Source organism: Salvelinus alpinus, chromosome 9 (assembly GCF_045679555.1).
Source record: "Salvelinus alpinus chromosome 9, SLU_Salpinus.1, whole genome shotgun sequence".
Taxonomy (NCBI): domain Eukaryota; kingdom Metazoa; phylum Chordata; class Actinopteri; order Salmoniformes; family Salmonidae; genus Salvelinus; species Salvelinus alpinus.
In genome coordinates this window covers 61882667-61896929 of record NC_092094.1, presented here as the reverse complement: position 1 = coordinate 61896929, position 14263 = coordinate 61882667, and the positions used below count along the sequence as shown (strand labels likewise).

The following is a 14263-nucleotide window of genomic DNA, read 5'->3' as shown; positions in this document are numbered from 1 at the left end:
GTGTGTGTGTGTGAGAGAGAAAGAGAGGGATATTGTGATAGCACATGCACATAAGAGAGAGTGAGAGAGGGGAGAGAGGGAGATGCATGCATGTACTCTTACCCAGTGTCCGTCCACAGTGGCCAGCAGCTCGTCTCCCTGCTGGATCTTTCCCGAGATCACGTTCACACTGCTGGAGCCTCCCAGGAAGGGCTACAAGACAGAGAGAGAAGACCGTCCCCTACAGGTGACTAGAGCAAGAACAGAACAACCCTGATCCTAGACCTTATGAGCCAACTTGTTCTGAATCTACCGCATGTAAGCTCTGGTATGTATGTGAACTTGTCCTCCCTCCCTCCCTCCCACGTGTGCGATGTGTCACAGTCAGACCGGGATTTCATCTGATTTAACAGTAAATGTAAACATAATAAAACATTTTAAACAGTACCTTTTGGACGAACCCCATCAAACTCAGTTCAAATAACCAACCGTCACAGCACTCACCCCAGTTTTTTTCTGGCCCCTTTACTGTTTTGTCTTTCTATTTGCTTTCATCCAGTGGCTAGTTAATTTAATTCATAAAATAATTACTTTTGTTTGGTAGAGAAGCTGCCTACAATCCATTCAGTTGTTTTTTTTTTGAGCCCGGCCGATATGGGTTTTCTTGGGTCTGATACTGATTTCCGATTTTTTTGGGGGACAAAACGTTATCTGCTGATATACTGTTTTACAGCGGGGAAATGAAAAGGTAAAATTTTCCACGTAAATTGCTATCCAAAAAAGCAATTGTCCAAGAAATATGTTTCAAATGTTGATTTCTTACATTGTGACAGTAATGACATCATGGCCACAAGTGTTCAGATAACTTTTTATTTTTTTTAAATATTGGTTATCGGTGGAATTATCGGATGATATCGATATATCGTTAAAAGGACAATATCAGCCTATAAAGTCGGTGAAACGATACAGTTGAAGTCAGAAGTTTACATACACCATAGCCAAATACATTTCAACTCAGTTTTTCACAATTCCTGACATTTATTTAATTCGAGTAAAAATTCCCTGTCTTAGGTCAGATAGGATCACCACTTTATTTTAAGAATGTGAAATGTCAGAATAATAATAGAGAGAATGATTTATTTCAGCTTTATTTTCTTTCATCACATTCCCAGTGGGTCAGAAGTTTACATAAACTCAATTAGTATTTGGTAGCATTGCCTTTAAATTGTTTAACTTGGGTCAAACGTCGTTTCGGGTAGCCTCCCACAATAAGTTGGGTGCATTTTGGCCCATTCCTCCTGACAGAGCTGGTTTGTAGGCCTCCTTGCTCGCACACACTTTTTCAGTTCTGCCTACAAATGTTCTATAGGATTGAGGTCAGGGCTTTGTAATGGCCACTCCAATACCTTGACTTTGTTGTCCTTAAGCCATTTTGCTACAACTTTGTAAGTATGCTTGGTGTCATTGTCCATTTGGAAGACCCATTTGCGTCCAAGCTTTAACTTCCTGACTGATGTCTTGAGATGTTGCTTCAATATATCCACATCATTTTCCTACCTCATGATGCAATCTATTTTGTGAATTGCACCAGTCCCTCCTGCAGCAAAGCACCCCCACAACATGATGCTGCCAGCCCCGTGCTTCACGGTTGAGATGGTGTTCTTCGGCTTGCAAGCCTCCCCCTTTTTCCTCCAAACATAACGATGGTCATTATGGCCAAACAGTTCTATTTTTGTTTCATCAGACCAGAGGACATTTCTCCAAAAAGTACGATCTTTGTCCCCATGTGCAGTTGCAAACCATAGTCTGGCTTTTTTATGGCGGTTTTGGAGCATTGGCTTCTTCCTTGCTGAGCGGCCTTTCAGGTTATGTCGAGATTTATCGCCCTCCAGGTTCCCTTGGAGAGTTCATCAATGAGCTTGACGCCCTGATAAGTTCCTTTCCTGAGGATGGCTCACCTCTCACAGTTCTGGGTGACTTTAACCTCCCCACGTCTACCTTTGACTCATTCCTCTCTGCCTCCTTCTTTCCACTCCTCTCCTCTTTTGACCTCACCCTCTCACCTTCCCCCCCTACTCACAAGGCAGGCAATACGCTTGACCTCATCTTTACTAGATGCTGTTCTTCCACTAATCTCATTGCAACTCCCCTCCAAGTCTCCGACCATTACCTTGTATCCTTTTCCCTCTCGCTCTCATCCAACACTTCCCACACTGCCCCTACTCGGATGGTATCGCGCCGTCCCAACCTTCGCTCTCTCTCCCCCGCTACTCTCTCCTCTTCCATCCTATCATCTCTTCCCTCTGCTCAAACCTTCTCCAACCTATCTCCTGATTCTGCCTCCTCAACCCTCCTCTCCTCCCTTTCTGCATCCTTTGACTCTCTATGTCCCCTATCCTCCAGGCCGGCTCGGTCCTCCCCTCCTGCTCCGTGGCTCGACGACTCATTGCGAGCTCACAGAACAGGGCTCCGGGCAGCCGAGCGGAAATGGAGGAAAACTCGCCTCCCTGCGGACCTGGCATCCTTTCACTCCCTCCTCTCTACATTCTCCTCTTCTGTCTCTGCTGCTAAAGCCAATTTCTACCACTCTAAATTCCAAGCATCTGCCTCTAACCCTAGGAAGCTCTTTGCCACCTTCTCCTCCCTCCTGAATCCTCCTCCCCCTCCTCCCCCCTCCTCCCTCTCTGCTGATGACTTCGTCAACCATTTTGAAAAGAAGGTCGACGACATCCGATCCTCGTTTGCTAAGTCAAACGACACCGCTGGTTCTGCTCACACTGCCCTACCCTGTGCTTTGACCTCTTTCTCCCCTCTCTCTCCAGATGAAATCTCGCGTCTTGTGACGGCCGGCCGCCCAACAACCTGCCCGCTTGACCCTATCCCCTCCTCTCTTCTCCAGACCATTTCCGGAGACCTTCTCCCTTACCTCACCTCGCTCATCAACTCATCCTTGACCGCTGGCTACGTCCCTTCCGTCTTCAAGAGAGCGAGAGTTGCACCCCTTCTGAAAAAACCTACACTCGATCCCTCCGATGTCAACAACTACAGACCAGTATCCCTTCTTTCTTTTCTCTCCAAAACTCTTGAACGTGCCGTCCTTGGCCAGCTCTCCTGCTATCTCTCTCAGAATGACCTTCTTGATCCAAATCAGTCAGGTTTCAAGACTAGTCATTCAACTGAGACTGCTCTTCTCTGTGTCACGGAGGCGCTCCGCACTGCTAAAGCTAACTCTCTCTCCTCTGCTCTCATCCTTCTAGACCTATCGGCTGCCTTTGATACTGTGAACCATCAGATCCTCCTCTCCACCCTCTCCGAGCTGGGCATCTCCGGCGCGGCCCACGCTTGGATTGCGTCCTACCTGACAGGTCGCTCCTACCAGGTGGCGTGGCGAGAATCTGTCTCCGCACCACGTGCTCTCACCACTGGTGTCCCCCAGGGCTCTGTTCTAGGCCCTCTCCTATTCTCGCTATACACCAAGTCACTTGGCTCTGTCATATCCTCACATGGTCTCTCCTATCATTGCTATGCAGACGACACACAATTAATCTTCTCCTTTCCCCCCTCTGATAACCAGGTGGTGAATCGCATCTCTGCATGTCTGGCAGACATATCAGTGTGGATGACGGATCACCACCTCAAGCTGAACCTCGGCAAGACGGAGCTGCTCTTCCTCCCGGGGAAGGACTGCCCGTTCCATGATCTCGCCATCACGGTTGACAACTCCATTGTGTCCTCCTCCCAGAGTGCTAAGAACCTTGGCGTGATCCTGGACAACACCCTGTCGTTCTCAACTAACATCAAGGCGGTGACCCGTTCCTGTAGGTTCATGCTCTACAACATTCGCAGAGTACGACCCTGCCTCACGCAGGAAGCGGCGCAGGTCCTAATCCAGGCACTTGTCATCTCCCGTCTGGATTACTGCAACTCGCTGTTGGCTGGGCTCCCTGCCTGTGCCATTAAACCCCTACAACTCATCCAGAACGCCGCAGCCCGTCTGGTGTTCAACTTTCCCAAGTTCTCTCACGTCACCCCGCTCCTCCGCTCTCTCCACTGGCTTCCAGTTGAAGCTCGCATCCGCTACAAGACCATGGTGCTTGCCTACGGAGCTGTGAGGGGAACGGCACCACCGTACCTTCAGGCTCTGATCAGGCCCTACACCCAAACAAGGGCACTGCGTTCATCCACCTCTGGCCTGCTCGCCTCCCTACCTCTGAGGAAGTACAGTTCCCGCTCAGCCCAGTCAAAACTGTTCGCTGCTCTGGCACCCCAATGGTGGAACAAACTCCCTCACGACGCCAGGTCAGCGGAGTCAATCACCACCTTCCGGAGACACCTGAAACCCCACCTCTTTAAGGAATACCTAGGATAGGATAAAGTAATCCTTCTAACCCCCCCCCCCCCTTAAAAGAGTTAGATGCACTATTGTAAAGTGGTTGTTCCACTGGATATCATAAGGTGAATGCACCAATTTGTAAGTCGCTCTGGATAAGAGCGTCTGCTAAATGACTTAAATGTAATGTAAATGATATAGGACTCGTTTTACTGTGGATATAGATACTTTTGTACCGGTTTCCTCCAGCATCTTCACAAGGTCCTTTGCTGTTGTTCTGGGATTGATTTGCACTTTTCGCAACCAAAGTATGTTAATCTCTAGGAGACAGAAGGCGTCTCCTTCCTGAGCGGTATGACGGCTGCGTGGTCCCATATACTTGCGTACTATTGTTTGTACAGATGAACGTGGTCCCTTCAGGCGTTTGGAAATTGCTCCCAAGGATGAACCAGACTTGTGGAGGTCTACATATTTTTTTCTGGGGTCTTGGCTGATTTCTTTTGATTTCCCCATGATGTCAAGCAAAGAGGCACCGAGTTTGAAGGTAGCCCTTGAAATACATCCACAGGTACACCTCCAATTGACTCAAATTATGTCAATTAGCCTATCAGAAGCTTCTAAAGCCATGACATCATTTTCTGGAATTTTCCAAGCTGTTTAAAGGCACAGTCAACTTAGTGTATGTACACTTCTGACCCACTGGAATTGTGATACAGTGAATTATAAGTGAAATAATCTGTCTGTAAACAATTGTTGGAAAAATGTCACGCACAAAGTAGATGTCCTAACTGACTTGCCAAAACTAGTTTGTTAACAAGAACTTTGTGAAGTGGTTGAAAAACGAGTTTTAATGACTCCAACCTAAGTGTATGTAAACTTCCGACTTCAACTGTATATGGGTCTGCCTCTAGTTTTCTTTTTCCTCTCACTGCGCAGTTGTTTCACCAAAGTCTGTTTTTATTTATTTCGTATGTATGTTTCTGCACAACATGGAAAAGATGCGAACTTAGGAAGTACACACACACACACAAACACACACATACCTTCAACTTGAACTCCAGTTCTGCCACATATTTGGTTTTCTCACACTCAATAGTGATCTTCCCTCCCAGCTCCAGTGTCATGGTGCCATACAGAATACCTAATATAGAAACAAGGAGCAACATTTACACACACACACACACGTAGAAACACTCCTATCATGAACGATATAAAAGGGCAGCGAACGCAACAGAGCCAGAACAACAGTGTAAATACAGGAGCTACAAGGCAAGCCACTTCAGACAGAAAGCAGTTGGAAAGAAGTACACACTTTAGACAGTAAGCAGTCAGTAAATGGGCCATGCTCGATTACCCATCTACATAATAGGCATTTTGGTTATGCAAAATAAGAACGCTTGATAATTGCGGCTTTTCATCTATTTTGAGTTCGCGGCACATTGAGGAAGAGAATCTTGTTTTTCAGACCCAGCTGATAATCAGATAAGGGGACTGGGTGTTTAAGCAGTAAGGTTATCGTACTATAACTCCTGACTAAGGGCTGTTCTTAGGCCCAAGGCAAAGCCGAGGCCCGGGAACAGCCCTTCGGAGGGAGTTATCACACGATAATCCCTGGGTACTCAAGCAATAATTGCTTTTAGTAAATGGTTGCCAACATAGTTATACAAATATGAATAAAAGAATTCTCGTTAACATTTTAACGAGTAAAATAGTTTTTGCATTCTGAATGTGCAAGTCAAAGCGGGTTGGTCATTTGTTAATTCTATTAATTCGACGTTGCTATGCTAAACAAATCACTGGAATCTAGCTAGCAGAGATTTAATGATGATGAGACAAGAACTTCCATAAATAATGATTTAATAAATATCTAAAAGGCCTACATAGGCAACAACTATTATGGTTGACGAGTCCAAGCTAACAAAGCTAGTTTGTTATGTTAATAGTAACGTTTCCGTTGATGGCACACGACGGGAAGAACTGTCCATGGTCTGGTGCTGGTTGGTGACAGCCAGTGTTTGCCTCTTTGGCTGAGAATACATCCCACTCAAATCGTAGCCTGCTAAAATGGCACTCTAGCACTTTCGGTTCTCCATGTTAGGGGCTGCCAATAACTTGAGTGAGCTCTCACACTGGCCACTCACTGCCATTATTTCCCCTTGCCTCCAGGCCCGCATCAGACAACTTTTGCGTTCTTAAGTTGCTACCCAAGCAGACTGGTCGTTATTTTCTCATGTTTTGACCCAGGTGTTAATTCAAATAAATATATTAATTTGACATTGCTTTGCTAAACAAATCACTGGCTTGTAGCTAGCTAGCAGAGCTTCAACGCTGATAAGAGACAACAGTTTGCCCTACACCCAATTCTGTCGAATCAAAGGAATTTGCAAAAAACAATCAGATTTCGACAGAAATATGACTGTGACGCAAAGAAAATTCAAGGAGAGGGGGTATAAAAATGGTCCGATTTAAAAACAAATTCAAAACATATCGAGACGTGATCTTTTTCAAGGACAGTCTGGAAAAAGAAGCATTCTTGCGTACCTAAATAAGCGCTATTCAAAGTGCTCTGAACAAATTAAGGGAATCATTCAAACATCTATTCAGTTGCGGCCCACTTCTTGGAAGTGCTTGAAAAACGAGTTTTAATTAAGTGTAGGTAAACTTCCGACTTCAACTGTATTATGAAAGTAAGACAAAGGCCATTACGCAGGCACTGGAATAAGCAGATCATAAAAGACAAGCCTTTAACACTAGAACCGCTAAAGCAGCCAATGTTTTTCATTAATGCCCCCCTCCGTCCTTGACTTTTCCTAAAAAAGTTTATAACACACTGTCGTTGTTAGAATCTTAATATCACAAACAAAACCGGAGTTATAACCAGTTTTAGGAGGGCTTGTCATTATTAGAATGGTTGTCCCCAGTTGCCCCTCTTTCTCCTGACAGTAGGGCATGCTCCGCTCCTTCTCCTGACACTGGAATATGCAGTGCATCGCTGATAATCACCCAGATAATTCCCTCGAATCTGAACCTAAACTAATTTCACACGCATAACAAATGAAGTTAAGTATGATGGGGAGAAAGGGTAAGTTGATGAGTGAAGGTACGCGAGCAATGTATAATTATGTAACCACCAATAGTGTACGAATTACGTGGCGGGCCATTCTATTGTGTTGGTCCATTGTAGTTATAATCTTTAAAACAGTATGAATCAAAGCCGTCTTATCATTCTACTCTGGCCTACTTGGCCTACTTGGATTAGGCTACACAGTACGTAATTGTACTTGCTGAACAACTTTCAATATCTTGGAAAATGTCCATATTAGGCAGCAGGTGAACGAGTGTTGGAATCATGTGGTGATGGGACTTGTGGAACCTTATGTTGGCAAGGGGAGAAATGTCACCACGGACAATTTCTTAACTTCACTGTCATCGGCTAACAATTTGCTTGCGAAGAAAACAAGTCTGGCCAGCGCCATGAACAAAGTGAGACGGGAGCTCCCTCCATCGGCGCAAAAATAAGACACCTGCACAGCCTTTTGTATTCCACAGCGGTGCTGAAGAATGACAAAGACAACGGGAACCACAACCAAACAAAGTCAAGCAAGTGAGAGTAAAAAAATAATTGTGCCAACTGTTAGGACAAGAGTTAACAGCTAAATGAGATCCAACTGAGGTCACTGCGTGAAGACGCACACCATGTAAGCATAAGCAGACAATTACGAACTATTTTGACTGCTGTCAAATCAACACTTTCATTATAATGCCATTATTTATTTTGTGCTGAGTTTCATTAGTTGGCGAGGCCACTTGGCGCTTATAATGATGTTGAGGCTACTGATGTTTTCATCATTTGACCGTACGTACGTCTTGGTGGTTGGGGTATTTACATTTTGTCATTATAAAAAGCAGCTGTTACCTTGTTCCAACACATATGCTATCTGTTTCATAGTTGTAACAAAGGCCCTCCACTAATATTTTGTTTTTAAAACGAATGTTGGCGTATGTGTTTTTCAGTTTATATATATCCTACAGTAACAAACTAATAAATGCTACTGTTATTTGAAATAATAATAGCATATATGAAATACATTAATTACACTGTTAGAATGCTGCAGTCAGAATGACTTGAAGAGGAGTCCATCGAGGCACAGCAGTTCTAGTGTTAAAACTACAATCCTTGTTGAAACAATAGCAAAGCGGTCAACCCGCCTGTCTTAGTAAAAATTTGAGGGATGGGCCTGGAGAAATGTAGCCACTCAAATTCAGAGACAGAGCTATGGATACAAGGACTGAGCATCCATGATAACAAAATTATAGTTTTAACCATGTTTTGAGGCCAATCTGTGTAGGCACAAATCTGGCCTGCGGGTGGTTTGAGCAAAAAAACTCAATATACAGTGCCTTTAGAGAGTATTCAGACCCCTTGACATTTTCCACATTTTGTTACATTATTGCCTTATTCTAAAATGGATTAAATTGTTGTTTTTCCCCCTCATCAATCTATACACAATACCCCATAACGACAAAGCAAAAACAACTTTTTTGAATTTTCATAATTATTCAAACTCTTTACTCAGCACTTTGTTGAAGCACCTTTGGCAACAATTACAGCGTTGACTCTTCTTGGGTATGACGCTCACGCTAGGCACACCTGTATTTGGAGAGTTTCTCCCATTCTCCTCTGCAGATCCTCTCAAGCTCTGTCGGGTTGTATGGGGAGCATCGCTGCACAGCTATTTTCAGGTCCCTCCAGAGATGTTAGATTGGGTTCAAGTCCGGGCTCTGGCTGGGCCACTCAAGGACATTCAGAGACTTTTCCCAAAGCCACTCCTGCGTTGTCCTGTTGGAAGGTGAACCGTCGCCCCAGTCTGAGGTACTGAGCGCTCTGGAGTAGGTTTTCATCAAGGATCTCTCTGTACTTTGCTCCGTTCATCTTTCCCTCGATCCTGACTAGTCTCCCAGTCCCTGCCGCTGAAAACATCCCCACAGCATGATGCGGTGGCAGCTTCACCGTAGGGATGGCGCTAGGTTTCCTCCAGACGTGACGCTTGGCATTCAGGCCAAATAGTTCAATCTTGGTTTCAGCAGACCAGAGATCAGACCATCTTGTTTCTCATGGTCAGAGTCCTTTAGGTTCCTTTTGGCCAACTCCAAGCAGGCTGTCATGTGCCTTTTACTGAGGAGTGGCTTCCGTCTGGCCACTCTACCATAAAGGCCTGATTGGTGGAGTGCCACAGAGATGGTTGTCCTTCTGGAAGTTTCTCCCATCTCCACAGAGGAACTCTGGAGCTCTGTCAGAGTGACCATCGGGTTCTAGGTTACCTCCCTGACCAAGCCCTTTCTCCCCCGATTGCTCAGTTTGGCTCCGGCCAGCTCTAAGAAGACTTGATGGTTCCAAACTTCTTCCATTTAAGAATGGAGGCCACTGTGTTCTTGGGGACCTTCAATGCTGCAGAAATGTTTTGGTACCCTTCCCCAGATCTGTGCCTCGACACAATCCTGTCTCAGAGCTCTACAGACAATTCCTTCGACCTCATGGCTTGGTTTTTTCTCTGACATGCACTGTCAACTGTGGGACCTTATATAGACAGGTGTGTGCCTTTCCAAATCATGTTCAATCAATTGAATTTTGAATTTACCACAGGTGAACTCCAATCAAGTTGTAGAAACTTCAAGGATGATCAATGGAAACAGGATGCACCTGAGCTCAATTTCTAGTCCCATAGCAAAGGGTCTGAATACTTATGTAAATAAGGTATTTGTTTTTGAATTGTAATACATTTGCAAACATTTCTAAAAATGTGTTTTTGCTTTTTCATTATGGGTTATTATGTGTAGATTGTGGAAAATGTTAAGGGTCTGAATACTTTCCGAATGCACTGTATTTTTCAAATGACTGAAACCAAATCGACGCCGTGTAGAAATGATAACGGACCTACAGTCTTACAGTTTCTTGAATGTTTCCAGCTCGCTAATGAATCACAGAAATGTAAAGCTAGACAGTCAGGGAGTATTGACAATTCCAAAAACGATGAATAGAGGACTATCCTTTGCAAATGTTTACGCCGAGGAAATGTCGTAGACTGAATTAGCCCCCCGGGGCAAAATTTGTTTGACACCCCTGCTATACCAGCAGCATACCACCCTGCATACCACTGCTGGCTTGCTTCTGAAGCTAAGCAGGGTTGGTCCTGGTCAGTCCCTGGATGGGAGACCAGGTGCTGCTGGAAGTGGTGTTGGAGGGCCAGTAGGAGGCACTCTTTCCTCTGGTCTAAACAAAGATCCCAATGCCCCAGGGCAGTGATTGGGGACACTGCTCTGTGTAGGGTGCCGTCTTTCGGATGGGACGTTAAACGGGTGTCCTGACTCTCTGAGGTCATTAAAGATCCCATGGCACTTATCGTAAGAGTAGGGGTGTTAACCCCGGTGTCCTGGCTAAATTCCCAATCTGGCCCTCAACCATCACGGTCACCTAATAATCCCCAGTTTACAATTGGCTCATTCATCCCCCTCCTCTCCCCTGTAACTATTCCCCAGGTCGTTGCTGCAAATGAGAACGTGTTCTCAGTCAACTTACCTGGTAAAATAACGGTAAAATAAAAAAATAAAAATAAATAGAAATATACAGCATTTGTTTAGATGTACTTATATTGGGTTCTGATGGGGTACGACTGTTGAACTAAGCTCGTGTTCAGTTTTTTAAATTAATGATATGAATATACATAAGCCCAAAAATGGATGCAGCAATTACGGATTCAGTAGAGTTGCTCAGAAAACCAGAGATATTTAGATTCCAGAAAGACCGTTTATGGATTTTTAAAAAGTAGTACCTTTACAGTGGGCGTAAGGCATGGTGATGACGTACTCCTCATCCCTGCCCAGCAGCATCAATCTGGCCCTGCCATCCAGTATGGCAGACAGAGAGTTACCTGGAACAGGAAATTAGAATTTACACCTTTCAACCTGGTCCCAGAAAAGATCTGTTTCATAGACACCTTTAGGCATAGAGTAGATAGAAACACCATGAAGCTCAATTGAATTCCCGACATAACAGATTGACTACACAAGAACAAAGATTGTGGTGTGCAAAATAAGCCAGCGTACCGTAAAACTTGGACTTGGCCAAGATGCTGCCGCTGATATAGAAGCCGTCCTTCTTGTTGCAGATGTAGAAGGCAGAGATCGGTGGGTGGTGGGAGATCTGAGATATAAAAATAGGGAGTGTGTTATTTAGGGCAGTGATTCTCAACTGGGGGAAGTCGCGACCTCCATGGGGGCCGCTGGAGGATTTTAAGGGGTCACACGACTTGTATAAAATAATATATAAAGCATATATAAGGTAAACGCCGTACCAAAATTTTGATTTTGAAAGGATACCGCCGCACTGCTTACACAGGTGTGTATGCTACAGAAAAGCTGTAGTGCTACAGAAAAGCTGTAGTGCACCTGCCTTAAGAACCCAGAGACAGGTCATGGAGCGAGAGCTGGACAGCTACACTCTGATGGCAGCAGACAGTCAGTGATCCTTCAGAGTGGTGGCGAGTTCACGCACGCAACTTCCCATAAGTGGGTTGTCTGACAAAGAAATACTTTTCCATCCCTGCCACAAGCTCACCCTCTGAGAGAGCATTTAGCACTGGGGGTAATGTGGGTCACAAGCCACAGGGCAACTTTGAAGCCGGAAACTGTCAATAGGCTGGTGTTCTTGGCACAGAACTTGCGAAGAGGGAGGTAGTGAATTGTTCCATGGTGAACTGAGAAACACACAGACTGTCCGGTTAATGCTTAAAGAAGTTAGTTTGAAAAGGTTTACAACTTGAATTCATAATGACCGGTGTAATTCTGAAAAAAGACTGCACTAATAATAAATACGCATGTTTACATTTTCTTTACATCCTGAGTACTTTAAATATATTATTATGTAATTTTACTGTATATTTATTTAACTCCTATACCTTTGTTTATGTTTCATGTTTGCACAGGTTTATCACAGAAGTAAACAAATTAATACAAAAAATGTGCAATGCCCCCTTTCTGTTTCTATCAGGTAAAAAGCAATATTTAGTCATTTATTAACTTTGAAGGGCTCATAAAATGTTTATTTTTTTTAAGTACAGTATATCGTTATCATCCGGACAGTGGAAAACATGCTGAAGGGTAACATATCATGTTACCCTTCAGCACTACCTATCAGTGTGCAAATGGCTTCTCTGCTATGGCCATGCTGAAAACAAAATGCAGAAACAAACTGGACAGGCAGCGTGACCTCCGAGTTGCCCTGTCAACCATCACCCCATACTTCAACAAACTTACCAAACTGAAGAAACACCCCCAGCTTTCCCACTGATAGACCGCACACACCATACATAAACAGGTTCAGGAATTATTGTTAAATTGTTATTGTTATTAATATTACATTAAAAAACATTTTTTTTAACCTTTATTTAACAAGGCAAGTCAGTTAAGAACAAATTCTTATTTTCAATGATGGCCCAGGAACACTGTGTTAACTGCCTTGTTCAGGGGCAGAATGAAAGATTTTAACCTTGTAAGCTCAGGGATTTGATCTTGCAATCTTTCGGTTACTAGTCCAACGCTCTAACCACTAGGCTACCTGCTCTAACCACTAGGCTACCTGCTCTAACCACTAGGCTACCTGCTCTAACCACTAGGCTACCTGTTCTAACCACTAGGCTATCTGCTCTAACCACTAGGCTACCTGCTCTAACCACTAGGCTACCTGCTCTAACCACTAGGCTACCTGCTCTAACCACTAGGCTACTTGCCGCTTGAACTGGTTAAAAACTTAAACCTTTATAAAAACTTTACGGTTGTGAAACTATTCACATGGTAACTGATGATTAAGAATTCCTAATGATTGTTGTTTTTTCTATTTTAAACACTGGTGTGTGTTACTGTTCATTAACATTATTGGACTGGTGTGTGTTACTGTTCATTAACATTATTGGACTGGTGTGTGTTCCTGTTAACATTATTGGACTGGTGTGTGTTCCTGTTCATTAACATTATTGGACTGGTGTGTGTTCCTGTTAACATTATTGGACTGGTGTGTGTTCCTGTTAACATTATTGGACTGGTGTGTGTTACTGTTCATTAACATTATTGGACTGGTGTGTGTTACTGTTAACATTATTGGACTGGTGTGTGTTACTGTTAACATTATTGGACTGGTGTGTGTTACTGTTAACATTATTGGACTGGTGTGTGTTACTGTTCATTTTTTAAATATCATAATAGTATCCCATTGAGACAGAGTTAATTTTGCATGTGAAGCCTGCCCAAGAAGGCAGCTGCAATACAACATTACAAAATGTAATCATCAATAGTCTATAATATTGGGTCACGACTCAATTGTCATTGTCAAATGACAGCCCTACTGCTGTCAATGAGTTTGGTTAGGAGGCAGCTGAAGTCTGGGGACGAAGCATGTAGATTTGCCACTAACATGGCCTCAGGTCTGAGGCAGCCATTTGCACAATAGCTAGGGTTGAGCTAGCTTCTGGACAAAAGACCTGCAGAGGTATGACAGAGACAGCGGTACACACTTGCTGTGTGTGTGTGTAAGAAGTATATGGGTCGTCTCACCTGCTCCGCGATGTAAAAGGTGCAGCTGTCTGTCTGAGGGTGGAGCCAGCAACAGCGAAACGTCTCTCCTAGGATGGGGTTATAGGGCTTCTTCAGACCCTGTAACACGCACACCCATCCACTACTGTTAAAATCTATCACATGCATGCACACAGCCATACTTCATATAAATCATCAAATCAAAGGATTCAAACCACAAAAAAATCATAGCTGCATGGACACAATGATGGATACAGACACACCCAAGCATAGACACACACACACACACACACACATACATACTGTTAATATCTATCACATGAATGCACTCATTCCAAACTGTGTATCATACAAAATAGTAGGGCTGTC

At 44.0% G+C, this 14263-nt stretch overlaps 1 protein-coding gene across 5 annotated transcripts in view; it reads right to left on the bottom strand.

The window, feature by feature from the left end:
• Positions 1-14263, bottom strand: part of osbpl5 (oxysterol binding protein-like 5) — a 110510-nt gene that overhangs the window by 7971 nt on the left and 88276 nt on the right. For all 5 annotated transcript variants that reach the window (XM_071326846.1, XM_071326849.1, XM_071326845.1 and 2 more), the window contains 5 exons: positions 13916-14014; positions 11414-11510; positions 11140-11238; positions 5353-5450; positions 103-192 (listed from right to left, as the gene is read on the bottom strand). In XM_071326846.1, the coding sequence (XP_071182947.1) occupies positions 103-192; positions 5353-5450; positions 11140-11238; positions 11414-11510; positions 13916-14014 (483 nt within the window). The remainder of the gene's footprint in view (positions 1-102; positions 193-5352; positions 5451-11139; positions 11239-11413; positions 11511-13915; positions 14015-14263) is intronic.